At 38.1% G+C, this 15,492-nt stretch overlaps 1 protein-coding gene across 7 annotated transcripts in view; it reads left to right on the forward strand.

The window, feature by feature from the left end:
* The window catches only part of LOC123478198 (uncharacterized), a 170,845-nt gene that overhangs the window by 95,465 nt on the left and 59,888 nt on the right, over positions 1-15,492 (forward strand). For 4 of the 7 annotated variants that reach the window (XM_053921579.1, XM_053921581.1, XM_053921580.1 and 1 more), the window contains exon 1: positions 3,206-3,323. The exons of the other annotated variants lie outside the window; for them this stretch is intronic. In XM_053921579.1, the coding sequence (XP_053777554.1) occupies positions 3,252-3,323 (72 nt within the window). In that variant the 5' untranslated portion in view covers positions 3,206-3,251. Of the gene's footprint in view, positions 1-3,205; positions 3,324-15,492 lie in introns of those variants that run through there. 7 annotated transcript variants of the gene reach the window in all.

The raw sequence follows: 15,492 nt of genomic DNA on the forward strand, positions 1-15,492 counted from the left end.
GCAGAAGCATTTGCTGGAGGAGCAGTGGATTGCTAGTAGCAACCTAAAAAGGAGGAAGGGCTGGGAGAAAAGTGAACCAGTTTGCTGTAAATATTACAACAGGGAGAGCAGGACTGTTTGAGGCGGTGCTGTAGCACCAGGGGAAGGAGGTTGTGATCTCTCATCCGAGCACGGCTGAAATTACTCTAAGACACTGCATTCAATTCTGAGCACTCAGACAAACAAACAAATAGTGTTGAGAGTCTTGGAAGGAACCCAGAGATAAATAGCAAAAATGATTAATGAAAGGGAGGCATTGATTTATGAAGAAAGATTCACAGAGTATATCGTGTGGCTGAGCGATGGCCAAAAAGACAACACGGTGCAGTCTAGAAATGATGACAATGTTTATCTTTATATTTAGGTGTGATGTAAGGACTATATATATACATATATATATATATGGGTGAAATAGGGTAGAATTAATTAGCAAGAAGAGAGACATAAGAATGAATTTTAAACAGCGCTGATTGAACTAATGCTAACACCATTACTTATTCTGATAGAGAACAGCTCAATTACAAGTCTCCTTTAAAGGTAAATGCTGAATCCATTGTCAATTAGACATTTATTACCAGAAAGGCCACTGAAAGAAATAATGCCATCCGGGCAATAATATGGATGGATCTCTTTTACTTCTAATTTTGCTGTTTCTTTTCTTTGACCTCTAAGTAAACAAGCTTGCTTTTAACAGAATTCTAAAGGATGCTTTTGTCAGTTTAATAAGGGGAAATGGCAAGAAAAAACAGCCCTTTATTCCTATCTGAAGCAAAACTGTAATATCATTTTCTATACTCACATTTTAGTGAAGGACCCCCTGCCCACCCAGAAATAATGTAAAAATGAAAAAGAAAGAAATGAAAGGCTTTATACAGTTTTCAAAGACACCTGCCTTCATTTGAGTGGACAGAATTTTTCTTAAAATTCGGGATTTTCAATGATGGGATTTTCCCCGTCATCAACTGAAAAGACACCTATTTTTATAAACTACACAAGTGGTCATTTTAACATAATCTTTTAAGGCTGAGAATGTAAGATAACCCAATTTTGTTCCCACTTTTCTCTTTCCCATATTAGAGGTAGGTATTATTTGTTGAAGGAAAATAAGACATTCAGCATAGAAAACAAGTACAGAAAAAGAAAAGTACCCTACTGAAGGGTCTCCAGTCCGATACAAAACACTTAGGGAAAAAGGCCCACTTCAGGATAATTGTAAGTGACACTTAGCGTATTACTGGCAAAGTTAGACCATTAAGCCAGAATCTTAAGAAGATCTGGTTATGTTGTGAAATGTACACTATAGCAAAATACTGAATCTTAGGGAGAGTGAAACTACTTAGTTAATGGCAAGATATATATAAATGTTTCATGGTTTAACTTGAGCTTATACTTAAAGCCTAGCTTTGACTCTGTTGGCATATCTGTAATGAAATCATAACGAATTATAGTCACCCTGTTGAATGATATCAAGCTACTGCAGTAGATAGTGGTTACATAGCACATAGCTTGTACTCAATGGATATTTGTTGAATGAATGAATAAATGAGTGAATGAATGAATGAATGAGTTGGGGAAATGACAGGCCCATATTGGAGAAGGAAGTGGTTCAGTAGTTGACCTAAAAAGCTCCATGTGTCAAATCTACTTATAAACGGTTCTCATTTCCACAAGGTCAATTAAATGTGACTATTGTCCCTTCCATGTTCCTCTCTCATTCTTTCAAGTTACATGTTATTGTTTTCAATATCAATATCATCAGGCATTTACAGAGCACCTACTCAGTGCTAAGTGCTGGGAAAGGTGCTGGGGACACAGGCTGAATACGATATCTCTTCTCAAGGACTTTGTAGTCTGGTTGGGAAGAAAACAAGTAAATAAATTATGTTTATATAATATTTAATGGGATTATATTAATATTTTATGTCTAAATATTATATATAATATATAGTGATTTGTTAATATATATTTATATGGTTTTATATATAACAGAAATATTTAACAAATTTATTATAACCCATTGAGATAAATGTCACAGTAAGGGTTTGTGTCAGGAGCCAGGGAAGCACAAAGAAGAGCGTGTCTCGCTCGTGGGCATAACAAAAATATGATCAAAGTGCTGGGACTTCTTTTCTCGTCCAAGGATTTCTCTTGACCTTTATTTTCCCCTGGGCATGATGACTTACCCAGACTTCATACTTTTCCGCCTTCTACATTCTACAAGGATATTCCTTTTTACAGGGAAGGTTGGCCTGTAATGTTCTTATAATTACTTACCTATAAAGATGAAAATATTTGCTTAAAATTCACTTGTGATTTCTTTATACAGTGTTCACTTGTTTGTCTTGGTCTGTTTCCATTGCATCCCCAAGAAATTATTTAAAATGAAATCAATTTGCAGGAATGCTTGATTTCATGTGTCAAATAGAAACACCCTCTAAAAATTGCTTATTCTCAGCAGGATTGTAGCATATAAAATTGCTACTTTGCAAAATTCATTTTAGTCTATTATTTTTATAAGTATATATTTGTCATCAGTAGTAAAAAGTACACTGGATAAAAGTACAATACAGGCTGTAGTCTGTGATCTCAAAAAAAATCTAGTTAGTGACATATTAGGTGTGCTTTATTCAGTCCACATGACACCAAGGTTCTTAATTTAATTTATGTTTCTGTTGACTGAATGTAAATAAATAAAAAGTAGGAAGTTCTTTGCATACCACTCTCTCAGGGGGAAGGCAGTATAGAGATAACCTGCACTTTGATCATTTTATTTTACAATCAGTATCTTCGATGGCAGATTTAAGACAGGTTCTGTAGATTGCTGTTCGGCTTTTATTACGCAGGCCTGATGTGAACAGGATATATACCACAATATAATATTACTATCCATCTTGTACTTCACCCGCACTTCGGTGCTCCACAGTAAATCACCTGTGGCCAGATACTAGATAATGTGTTGTGTAAATCCCCCTTTCTTGGTCTAGGTATGAGTTTAAATATAAACGTATTATCTTGTTGAAGTACAGTTAGGCTATCGTAAGCTCCATTATCTACCTCAAGTTGTAAAGTAGGAGTACAGATACAGGAAATGAAAATACATATCCTTCTTCCTGTTGAAATTTGTCAATCTTATTACACGTAGGCAGATAGATTTGAAGCCTACTGCCTGCCACACCGCCCCAACAAGGACAGAAATCGGGAAAGGACATCTGATGCAGTGTATCTTCGAAGAAAAACATCGTCATGTTTCGTGGAGAGGAAAGAGCGTTGGATGTTTAGTGCAGGTGCTACGACTTCCTGGGGCTCTGGGCCGTCACTCGACTGCTGTGGTGTCAGCACAGGCCAAGTTCAGCAGGGGCTTTTCACTTAAGGCTTTCAAAACCATTTTCCTTCTTAGGTACAATTTCTTGTAATTCATTTCAAGTAATGTTTTTTGTAGTCACAACATTTCTTTTTTTAAAATTATATTTTATTGATTATGCTATTACAGTTGTCCTGATTTTTCCCCTTTTGCTGGCCTGCACCCAGGATCCCCCACTCCCTTGGACAATCCCCCCGCCATTGTGCACGTCCATGGGTGATGCGTGTAAATTCTTTGGCTACTCCATTTCCTATAGTGTAGTTCACATCCCCATGGCTATTCCGTAACTACCTACTTATACTTCTTAATCCCCTCACCTCTTCACCCATTCCCTACCCCCTCTCCCATCTGGCAACCATCAAAATGCTCTCCATCACCACGGTTCTGTCTCTGTTCTCCTTGTTCGCTTACTTTGTTTTTTAGATTCAATTGTTGACAGATATGTATTTATTGCCATGTTATGGTTCATAGTTTTGATCTTCTTTATCTTAAATAAGTTCCTTTAACATTTCATATAATAATGGTTTGGTGGTGATGAACTCCTTAGTTTTTTCTTGTCTGGGAAGCTCTGTATCAGCCCTTCAATTCTAAATGATAGCTTTGCTGGGTAAAGCAATCTTGGCTATAGGTCTCTGCTTTTCATAACTTTGAATACTTCTTGCCAATCTCTTCTAGTCTGCAAAGTTTCTTTTAGAAATCAGCTGAAAGTCTTATGGGAACTCCGCTGTAGCTAACTAACTTCTTTTCTGTTGCTGCTGTTAAGATTCTCTCTTTATCTTTAACCTTTGTTATTTTATTTATATTGTGTCTTAGAGTGGGCCTCTTTGCATCCATCTTGTTTGGGACTCTCTGTGTTTCCTGGACTTACATGTCTATTTCCTTCACCACATTAGGGAAGTTTTCTTTCATTATTCTTTCAAATAGATTTCCAATTTCTTGCTCTTTCTCTTCTTCTGGCACCCAATGATGTGAATGTTGGACTGCTTGAAGTTGTCCCAGAGGCTGTTTACACTATCCTTGTTATTTTTATTCTTTTTTCTTCTTGTTGTTTTGATTGGTTGTTTTTTGCTTCCTTATGATCCAAATCATTGATTTGATTCTCAACTTCATCCACTCTACTGTTATTTTCCTGTAAATTTCAATTTCTTTATTTCAATTAGTGTATCTTTTGTTTCTGACTGGATATTTTTTATGCTACTGAGGTCCTCACTAAGTCCTTGAGCATCCTTATAAGCAGTGTTTTGAATTCTGCATCTGATAGATTGCCTATCTCCATGTTGTTTAGCTCTCATTCTGGAGTTTTGATCTGTTCTTTCATTTGGGCCATGTATCTTTGTCTCCTCATTTTGGCAGCCTCCCTGTGTTTGTTTCTATGTATTAGGCAGAGCTGCTTTGACTCCATGTCTTGGTGGCATGGTTTAATGTAGTAGGTGTCCTGTAGAGTCCAGTGGCACTGCCTCCCCTGTCACCCAAGCTGGGTACTCGAGATGTGCCCTTTGTGTGGGCTGAGTACTTCCTTCTCTTGTAGTTGAGCCTTGGTTGCTGTTGGCAGTCAATGGGAGGGATTTACCCAGGCCAGTCAGCTGCAACAACTGACTTTGACCACTGACCACTATCCTCTCCCTTCTGTGGAGGATCAGCTGTGCAGGGGCAGTGTGGTGGTTGCTCTAATGTGGTCTATAGCTGTCCTCTGGGTGCACTGGCTCTGGGGTTTCCCAGGTGGTTCAGGGCAAGGTCAGCCCCTACCTGTGTTTTGCCCGGGGCTACAGGGCTATAAAGCAATCTGAGATGGATGCTACTTGTGCTGGGCTTGGAGATTCTGAGGTGAAGCCAAGTGGTGAATCTAGGCTGGCTGCTGCTCATGCCAGGCCTGAGGCTCACTGAGGCCAGCTGTTGCTTATTTGATATGATGTAGGACATTGTGAAGCAGGAAGCAAGACCAGCCATTCATATGGAAAAGCAGCTTGGGTGGTCCAAGAAGTTGGGTGGAGTGGAGTCTAAGAGGATCTCCAGGGTGGGGCAAACAGCGTTAGCCAGGTTGATGGAGTCTTGGACATGGCACCAGCTTGCTGGCTCTGTGGGGGCAGGGTTTAGAAAAGGGTAAAAGGACTCTGCTCGCCTTGATGCCAGACACTTCAGTTTCTCCCAGTATACCACTGGTGCCTTTCAAGGTGCTACCCCAGTGCTGAAGCTCTCGAGGGAGTGAGTCTGAGTAGGTGAATCTGTATGTGGGTTCTTTAAGAAGAACAGCTTGGGGCGCCAGCATTTTCTTTCACTGACTCAATCTCCACTGCTTTTGCAGCCAGAAGTTGTGGGGACTTCTCTTCTTGGCACTGAAACCCTGGGCTGGGGGCCCTGGTGTAGGTATGGGACTCCTCACTCCAGAATTATCCCTCCTGAATTTTTTATCCACCACACATGCATGAGGCACCAGCCCATTCCACATCTCCACCCCTCTTACCAGTCTGGAATGATGTGGTTTATTTAATTCTGGAGTTGTCAGACCTCCATTCAACTCACTTTCTGATGGTTCTGAGTGATGGTTATTCTATATTTTGTTATATAGTTGTAATTTTGATGTGGTTGTGGGAGGAGGCGAGCCATGTCTGCCTACATTGCCATCTTGACTGGAGGTTCCATGACATTTCTTTAGATAGGTTGACGTATGTAAAGTGCATCGCACAGTGCCTGACATTTAGTAATTAGTAATTGTTGCTGGCGGTGATGAGGATGATAGGAGAAGCAGAGGCATTTTTATCAGGGCTGCAATTAGGGTAAGCCAGGTGACATTTACAGGAACCTGAGAGTGAGGGCCGCCTCAGATTTTGCACCCTAAGCACCCCGTTTGCTTCACCCTAGTCCTGGCCTTGATTTTTAAAAAAATTATACATATTTTATTAATCCTACATTAGAAATCGCTAAACTGGATAGTTCTCAGTTATGCAGTTTACACATATATGCTCTGCTCATAGCTATTATGTCTTAATTTTGGACAGCTGAGAGAATTTATATTTGGGACATAAACAAGAAATAAAATTTTGTGCATGTATTGGTATTGTATATGCATTTGATAAACATTTAAAATGTACACTTTATATAAAATACATTTATATAAAGAAAATTATGTATGTACAAAGAACATTATATATCGTATTATTTATGCTATCTGATATAATTTAGGATATACTATTTACATAAATATAATCAGTTATCAAATTATACGCACAGTATAAAAACTCACAAAGGTCTATGTTTTGTACCTGTATAGAAGTCCCTTCTGCTTCCTAAGGACTCAGCAAACTCCAAGTTTCCTACTTAAAGGGGTCGACAGTATTTTGCATCCTCCCCTCCACTTCACCGATTCATCAAAATTAATCTGATTTGCCAGGACCACAGAGCAAGCCCAGGAAGGTTAGCACTTAGATCTTCAGCATCCCACACATTGGAAGTGAAAACTGTCACCCAGCACTTTTTTATTGCTTCCTCCAGGCTAATGTTGTTGAGACTCATGCTGATGGAAGAAGGGAAGGTGCTGTGTCTGGGGTGGGGTGGGGCAGGCGGAGAACAGGCAGCCAAGCTGCAGGGCCGAGCTCAGCACCAGCCCACAGACTGTGGGTCCCCAGAGAGGCGGCGTGTGGATGTACGCACATTTCTGTGTAGGTAAATTTAGAACTTCCTGTAGGTGTGCTTATCTAAATATGCCTCTGCCTTATTTTCAAGGCATTGAAGACAGTAATGAATTTGAGAGCCTAGGTGGATCTTATGTGTGTGGTTAGGGTTTTTTAAAAATGTATAAATGAACAGTTGCTTGCAGTCAGTAATTCCAGAGGCTATGGGAGGGGCCATATTATTGCTTGTTTTAATTTTAAAAAACTACCTAGATATGATATGAGTTCCTTCCCCATGTACAAATTTGAACATAAAAAATAAGGCAAATATTTTTTATGTTCACTCCTCACAGCCCCATCTGAATTTCCTTCCCAGTGTGGTATCTGCCAGTCTAGAACTTCCTCTGCACATTTACATAACATATATAGATCCATACAAAATATGCCAGTTTATGTGTGCGTGTATGCACATGTGTGTAATTTTACAGGGATAGTGTCGCTCTGGATTAACTGTTCAACTTCTTTTTCCTACTGAATTCCACATCTTTGGAGATCTTTCTGTGATAATAAATAAATACATCTAGTTCTCTTTAGCTGCAGCACAATGGTCTATAATGTGTTTATATAGGAGTTTATTTAACTGTGCCCCTACTGAAGAAAGGGAATGAAACGTAGGATGTGCTTGGTAGGTATTTGTTGAATACATGAATAAATTTTCTTAGCAGGCAACAGAGAGGAAAAATCTCTTTAGAAGTGGACACATACATATGATACGTGTAAGCAAGAGGTGACCATGTCCTGTACTTAGTCATAGGATAATTTTCTCACGTGATACTAGTAGTAACAGACATCCATTAGTCAGTTACTGTGTGACAGACACTGAATAAGCACTTCTCATGCATTTCCTCACCTACGATGCAGATATTATTATTACCTTCCTTTTACTAACGGGTAACTAAGGCTCAAAGAGGTTCTACCGCTTGTCAAGGCTCACTTCTGGTAAGGGGTTGAGCCTGCTTTCAAACCCAGAGACCAAGTCCTGAGTGGCTACTCACTCTGATGTTAACCTACTTTTACAATGAGAGAGAAGAGAGAAGATAAGAAAGGAGGGGAAGGGAGGGGAGATAGGGGAGAGGAGGAGAGAGTAGAAGGTTTTGTATTTTCTGCTTCTGTTTTTCTCTCTTGCCTTCTACACTTCTCATTTTTTAAAAAGTTGAAGATGGAAGAATAAGGGTTATAGATTGGGATGGGGAGCAGTAGGGACAGAAAGGACGAGAAATGAAGATTAAGTGTAGGGAAAGGGAAGTGGTAAAAATAGTGGGTAGTAAAAAGGATATAGAAATTCCCCAAGTTTTAGGCCTGAGTATCCAAACAATGTAAAATAAATCTGATAATTTTTGAATAAATATGACATCATGTTTTGACCATTGGAAATTTAAAGGCAAGTTAGTGGGGGAGAATGGTAACTTTCAGGGAGAGTGAAGACTCAGAGTCATGTCCTGGAAGATCACATGGGCTAGGGTGGGAAGGTGGCCTATCCAGAGAGTAAAGCAGTGAAGATTTCCTCTTTAAGATCCTATATGACTGGTCAGTAAGCACCCCAGCTTTGGGGCAGTGGAGCACAGCTAAAAGAAGGCGGCTGGCTGGGTATGGCAGTGGTACAAGTACCAGGACCACAGGAGGATCCAGTCTAAGCAGATATGATTCCCAAGAATGGCAGGAGAAAACATGGAAAGAACCTTCACCCTGGGTGATGTGGCTGAACAGCCAGTGTGTCTACTCTTGGAATTGCATGCCTTGGACGTCTTGTTGTGTTAGGTAGTAAGCTTGCTGTTTCAGCTCTTTTTAACTTGTCCTTCTATTATTTACAGCAGGAAGCACACAAACTTATACAAACCACATCATATAGGTTTTGTCTGTCTTTCTAATGTCATCGCCCACCATTCTTCCCCTACCTCACTGGCCTTTTGTTTCTCGCTCTTTGCCGTTTGCTACCCCACCCTTTGTCTGGTCAGCCCCTTCCTGGTTCCTCAGGTCTGAACTTGAATGTCATTTCTTCAGGCAGACTTGCTTGACCCCCCCCTTCTCTCCTCCTTCCCACCCCGTGCCACTTTCTATTTTTCTGTTATTCCTTCACAACCTTACCACAGATTTCACTGAATAAATGTTTTCTTGGGTAAATTTTTTTAAGTTCTGGTTTTCTCATTAGAATGCAAACTCCATGAGGTCAGGAGCCACACTGTTGTTCTGTTCCCAGCATTAGCACAGGGTCTGGCATAGATACTGGGAAGTATTCACTGAGTAAGTGAAGGCCTCACCTCAGCCTTGTTCTCTTCCGGCTCTCAGCAGAAGGTGAGATGGGTTTCCCTAGGAGGACGCATCATAGTCCAAAGCCACCCCAGTAATCTCCCAGGTTACTCTTATTAGTGTTTTGGCATTTTATGCAAATAAATAAAAGCCGAACTCAATGACCATAAATTACATAAACAATAAGAGCAGTGACGACGTGAGCCACTGGGACAGTTTAACTGAGTAGGAGAGTAAATAATAACTACTAGCATAGGTGTGTAGGCAATCTAGTATTATGTGGGAAACATGCTGATTTTTGGACACAGTGTGCATCCATGCACTTCACTAAAATTAGTTAATTTTAGTTTTCCCAGTGCATTAGTTTTCTCATATTGTCTAACATCTTGATCTACAATGTGAGCAATGTATTTACTCTTCCAGTCATTATGTCTCATTTCTGTTTCATGTCTTAATACATTGTCTAAAACTTTCAGAGCAATTTTAAGTAATGGTAGCCTTATAAGACACCTTTGTCTTCTTCCTGGTCTTACTAGGCATGTCTTTATTGGCTGTTGATGTTGGTGCTGTGTGTGATGTTTTTAAAAAATAAGATTAAGGATGTATTTCTTTTCTTTTAATCCCTGAGAGACACTCAAATATGGAAGCAGTTGGAAACATGTAAAGAGATTTAACTGAATTTCTGTTTTATGTTCTATGAGACTCTGGCCAGTTTTCATGTATAAAATTACATTGATGAGAAAATTTGATTCTTTTACCTTGCCTCATTTTTCTATCCGTCAATTTATGAATGTCCCATTTCCCTCCTGAGTGGTAGAGCTATGGTTGTAGAGATGATGTAACGGACTTGCTAAGTGACCCACAGAACTATGGAGCATTATGGCTGAAGAATGATGGCTATAAAAGTTACATGAATATGTAACTGTTATCTACCCTATTTTTATTGCTCCTTCCTAACATGAATGTATTTAATAAATGGTTTAGGATATCTTACCTGTAGCTAGTTGGTGTATGTACCAGCCCTATGCAAATCACTTTATATGGTTGGTCTCATTTAATCCTCACAGAATTCTGTGAGGTATGATTCCCATTTTACAGATGACAAAATTGAGTCTTAAGGAAGTCCAGTTTATTTGCTTCAATGCAGCTACTAAGTGGTAACGCAGGGACTTGGACCCTGGCAGTCCAACTCCATGCCCTGTGCTATTACCACCTCCTATGCTACCAGTAAGTCACTGTTGATTTTGAAATCTATTGGAAATGAGTTACCATAGTTACAAGGATCCATAGCAAGAAGACAGTAGTTTGGAACCAATTCTGAAATGAAATGATATTTACTAATATGGGAAACTGGACATCATAAAATATTGGTCTTTTAATTAAAGTATTTTATAAAGTGAATGACATAATTCAAATGGAAGCCTTTCATGAAATATTTCCTTTATTTTATAATGTATAACAGATCCTTGTACTAAAAATCCCTACATTGTTAAGGAGCTAATTATTATCAGAACTTTTTTAGTAATGAGTTTGTATAATGTTTCAAGTCTACATCCACAACCAAAAAGATGATCTGGAATTTCTAATGTAATATCGTTTTCCTGAATTATGGTAATAACTCACATGAAACTCACATTTATTTATTATCATTTATATTCACTACTAGCACATTATCAAAATGAACTCAGGATGTTTACATTTCCATTAGAATGAAAGGGGTTTTTTTTTTTGAAATTTCAAAAAATGAAACCTACAAACAACTGGAAACTGAAAACATCATAGTCATTATCCAGATTTAGATTCTAAAGGGACAAAATGATCTCATAAAGAGTGCTACTTAAAACAATAATAAAATTCCAGTCAACATAATAAATGATGAAATCTTCTGAGATGCAATAATGTCATAAAATAAAACATTTCACCCTTCAAGACCCAAACAATCATGTCTGAATTAATATCTGGAATTATGGCCTTAAGAAATTGATTGTAAGACCTTTCCCCTAGTGCTTACTAAACCTCGTGGCCTTACATGATATTTTTGTGGGATACAGTCCACATTTAACTAGACCATCAGGCCTGCTCAGGTCAATGCTTTGCTGTTGGAAACATATGGACCCACATCAGTGCTTACAGTCCCGCCAAGGGGTGCCATCAACCCCGTGGGGCTTCCAAGGCCATCTGAATAGAGGAAGTGCTTGTGTCTTTATTGAAGATATAACTTAGTCTGGTCAAATTAAATTTATGAAAATAAATATTACAAGATTAAATGAATGGATTCAATATTCCATAGAAGGAGATTTTCCCCATATCTTCAATAAATTTTCTTTCAAAACTTAGCTCCCTTAGTGCATAGAAAGCATAATTTGATTTACAAAATTTTTTAGAAACAAATCTGTTGCATAAAAACTGTCTAAAATTGAAATCACTCGACAAATAGTGACTAAGTCCTCCTGTATCTCAGTGGTTGTGAATTAAATGCTATAACAACCTTGTGAGATAGATGTAACTCCTAATTTATAGATAGACACATTAAGGCTTACAAAAACTACACAGAAGCCAAAGACCGAATCTCATTTACTTTGGTAGTCTGCATACTCATAGCTGGCTTGGTGCGTGGTCAGAGAAACTGGATCAAAGGCAGTAAACACGTGGTGGAAATGGATTCAAGTCTGAGTTTTCTCACTCCAATTCCAGTGTTCTTTCCATTACATCATCCTGCCTTTAATAGTATTTTCTGTGGCAGTAGTAAGTGGCTTTATTAAGTAAAGTCAACTGATATGAAACTTTGGGACTCCCACCTGAAACAAGGTGGGCTGAAGATAGGCATGAAGTAATTGTACTGAAATCAGTACACCTTCATAATACTGTTCTGTAACTGTCATTGCATCAACCATGGAAAGACTTTTAATTTTACGATGAGCCTGATTGCTGATGTTAGGCCTCAGAATGACTAACACAATCCACAAGTAAACAAAAGTACTAGAGAATTTTGTTTCCAATAATGGCAGACTAGGTCATTTAAATCAACTTTCTGATAAGGACAATCAGAAATGCTGGACAAAATTTTGTAAAAATCTGTTTGAAAACATGAGACAATTAACAAGGTAGTAAGAATTATTGTCTAGCATATGGAAGAAATAGAAGCACAGGGCCCAGCACCTAGGGCCATTTTCCTTTGGGAGCATTTGCCCAGTCTGGAGGAGGTAGTGGGAGCCTGAAAGACCAATAAGAATTTTTTGTCGTTTATTTTCCCAGTTTTATTGAGATATAATTGACATACAACAAAGTATAAGTTTAGGGTGTACAGCATAATGACTTAATATGTTATGAAATGATTACCATAGTAAGTTTAGTTAATATCCATCATATACCAATATAAAAAAAAGAAAGAAAAATGTGTTTTCTTTGTGATGAGAACTTGAGTAGAGTGTTTGATGGCTTCATGGGCATTAGAGGACCTGCTAAGTTGTTGGGGGTCCTGGTGAACTTTCCTTAAGTAGGTTGTTTGTTGAAGGTTCCTACTCAAAATATAAGGGTAAACCTAAATTAGAAACTGTTTGGGTGTTCAGCTTAATTAAAATCACCTCAGTCCCTGAAGTTGGATTGATGCTATCTCAAACTGCTCATGCCTTCTGCAACCTGATGTAATTGTGCATAAAATCTTTTTGGAAAAAGAAGAAAACATCCTTGGCTAAAAATTAGTTCTATTAATGGTTCTATAATTACAGTGTGTAACATGAGATTAGAAGAATAGGCTCACAAGGTGATAAACTTTGCGAACAAAATCCAGCAGAAACAGCAGACAAGAGGAAAAGGCCCACAGGGGCCACAGATATTGTAGTTATCAGACACAGGCTTTAAAATAAATGTACTTACAATATCCAAGGGGCAAAGACAAGCTAAAGGAATTAAAAATAAAACTGGGAACCATACGATGAAACATTAAACAATGCAAAAATAAAAACTTTGTGAATGTGTTTGTACATTAGATATAGGTGAAGAGAGAATTAGAAAACTGGAAGAAATTTCAGAAGAAAATATCCAAAATGAACAGAGAGCATTAAGGATAGCTGAAGATATAGAGAATATAGTGAAAAGAATATAATGAGATGGATGGAAGAGAGAAGGGAGAGAGTGGGCCAGAAATAATATTTGAAAAGATAATTGCTGAGAACTTTGAAAAAAATAATGAAAGAAATCAAGCAACAAATTTAAGATCTAGGAACCACAAGCAGTATAATATAAAAAAAATTAATCTAAGCACAGCAAAGAAAACCAATGAAAGCAAGATAATATATTCTTAAAAGCATAAATCCTTTATAAAGATTTACACACATTCACATATTTGCTAAATTTTCAGCCATTGCCATTCTTTGAAAACTTGTATTCTTTTGTGATTTTTGTATCTGATCTGTCTGCACAGTCTTTGATTGTTTGTAGGTCAATTTCTTTGCCTTTATCATGAGATGGTAAATTTTTTTCTTCTGCTTGAGGATCAAAGTAGCAATTTCATCACCCTTAATTATGTAGGGAATAAAATTTCTCCCTGAGATTACAGGAAGGAATAAGCTGACATGGGTGGTTTTACTACTTGTGGTAGGGTTTCCTGAGGGAAAAAAGCCAATATAAATAAATTATTTAAGATTTATTTATGGACCACCCCTGAACACACACAAAAAATGAAACACAGTAAGACATTTAAAAGTGAAACAGAACAGAAAAAAACATAAGTAGTAGATAATGCTCTGGGGAAGAATTGAGGAAGTGGACAATGAACTTGGCTCCAAGTATTCTGGCATAAAAACAAAGGGGGACAAACATACGGTTACATAGCTTTGATCTTTAATTTTTTTCGGAAACACAAAACATACAGATCTACAGCTTCCCTGGAAGTTAAGGAAAAGAACCATAGAAAAATAGTTTAAAAAGCACTGGATTTGGGTGTATGACAGTCGGGTTCAGTTCTAACTTTGCTACTCAATAACTGCTCAACTTTAGAGCCCCCAACAACTTCTAAAGAAAGGAGAGTAAAACTAATTGACCCACCTACCTCCTAGGGTTGTTGTGATGATACTCACATTCAAATTGGAAATATTCATAGGTAACATGATACTAGGAAATACTCAAACTCCTAGAGATGTAAGAGACTAGAGAAAAGTACTTGCCTGCTTTATCTGAGTCAAAGACTCAGGTAGTCAGGGGCTCAAGCTGGATTTCATTCTAGTGCACTGAGCACAGATAAGAATCCAACACCAATATCAATGATCTTAGAGAGTACAAGAAAGGTATTAAACATGAAGATAAGCAAATGTCCTAATTCTTACAAAGTATGTGTACATGGAGACAGGGAAGAACATGAATTCCAGGAACAAAAAACTAAATTATATTGATCTTTGGCAAGACTCTGCAGTGAATTGTGAGACAGATTATTTGTTAGGTTAAGAAAGTTGTAATTACCAGCCATATGAGTTCAACAAAAACAATTTACAATAGCTATCCTTTTTGTTCATATGTTTCCCGACTCTTAGATTGGAAGAGCGCATCATGATTCAAGAAAGCTGCTGACAATATTACTGGGTATCACTGAGGACAAAATGAAGAAAAGGGAAAATAAAAATAATTACATAGATTCATAACTGGTTGAGGGCCTGTAGGGTATCCCACTAATGAACTGATTATCCACTAGAGGAAAAAGTTTTACCTGGTATGATTTATGGGACCATTCAGCCTGTGAAATTCTCAGCTTAGATGAAGCTATAGAAGACATACTTTCTTCATTTTCAGATGCTATAAAGGGAATTAATGTGTTGAGTGATAAAATAAGATTCAAAAGATCTTGACAGCCTGGAAGGTACAGTGAATTGAAGATGACAAATTTAATTGGGATAAATACACACAAAGTAAAATTTCCCTTACAGTAAAAATCAACTGTCAGCCCTGGCTGGTGTGGCCCAGTGGATTGAGTGCTGGCTTGTGAACAGAAAGGTCATCGGCTTGATTCCCCATCAAGGCACAAGCCTGGGTTGTGAGCCAGGTCCCCAGCTGGGGGCATGCGAGAGGCAACCAGTCGATGTGTCTCTCACATGTCATGTATCCCTCCCATGTCAGGTATCTCTCTCTCTTTTTCCCTCCCTTTCCCTCTTTCTAAAAAATATAAATAAATAAAATCTTTTAAAA

The sequence above is a fragment of the Desmodus rotundus genome, chromosome 3, assembly GCF_022682495.2.
Source record: "Desmodus rotundus isolate HL8 chromosome 3, HLdesRot8A.1, whole genome shotgun sequence".
Classification (NCBI taxonomy): Eukaryota; Metazoa; Chordata; class Mammalia; order Chiroptera; family Phyllostomidae; genus Desmodus; species Desmodus rotundus.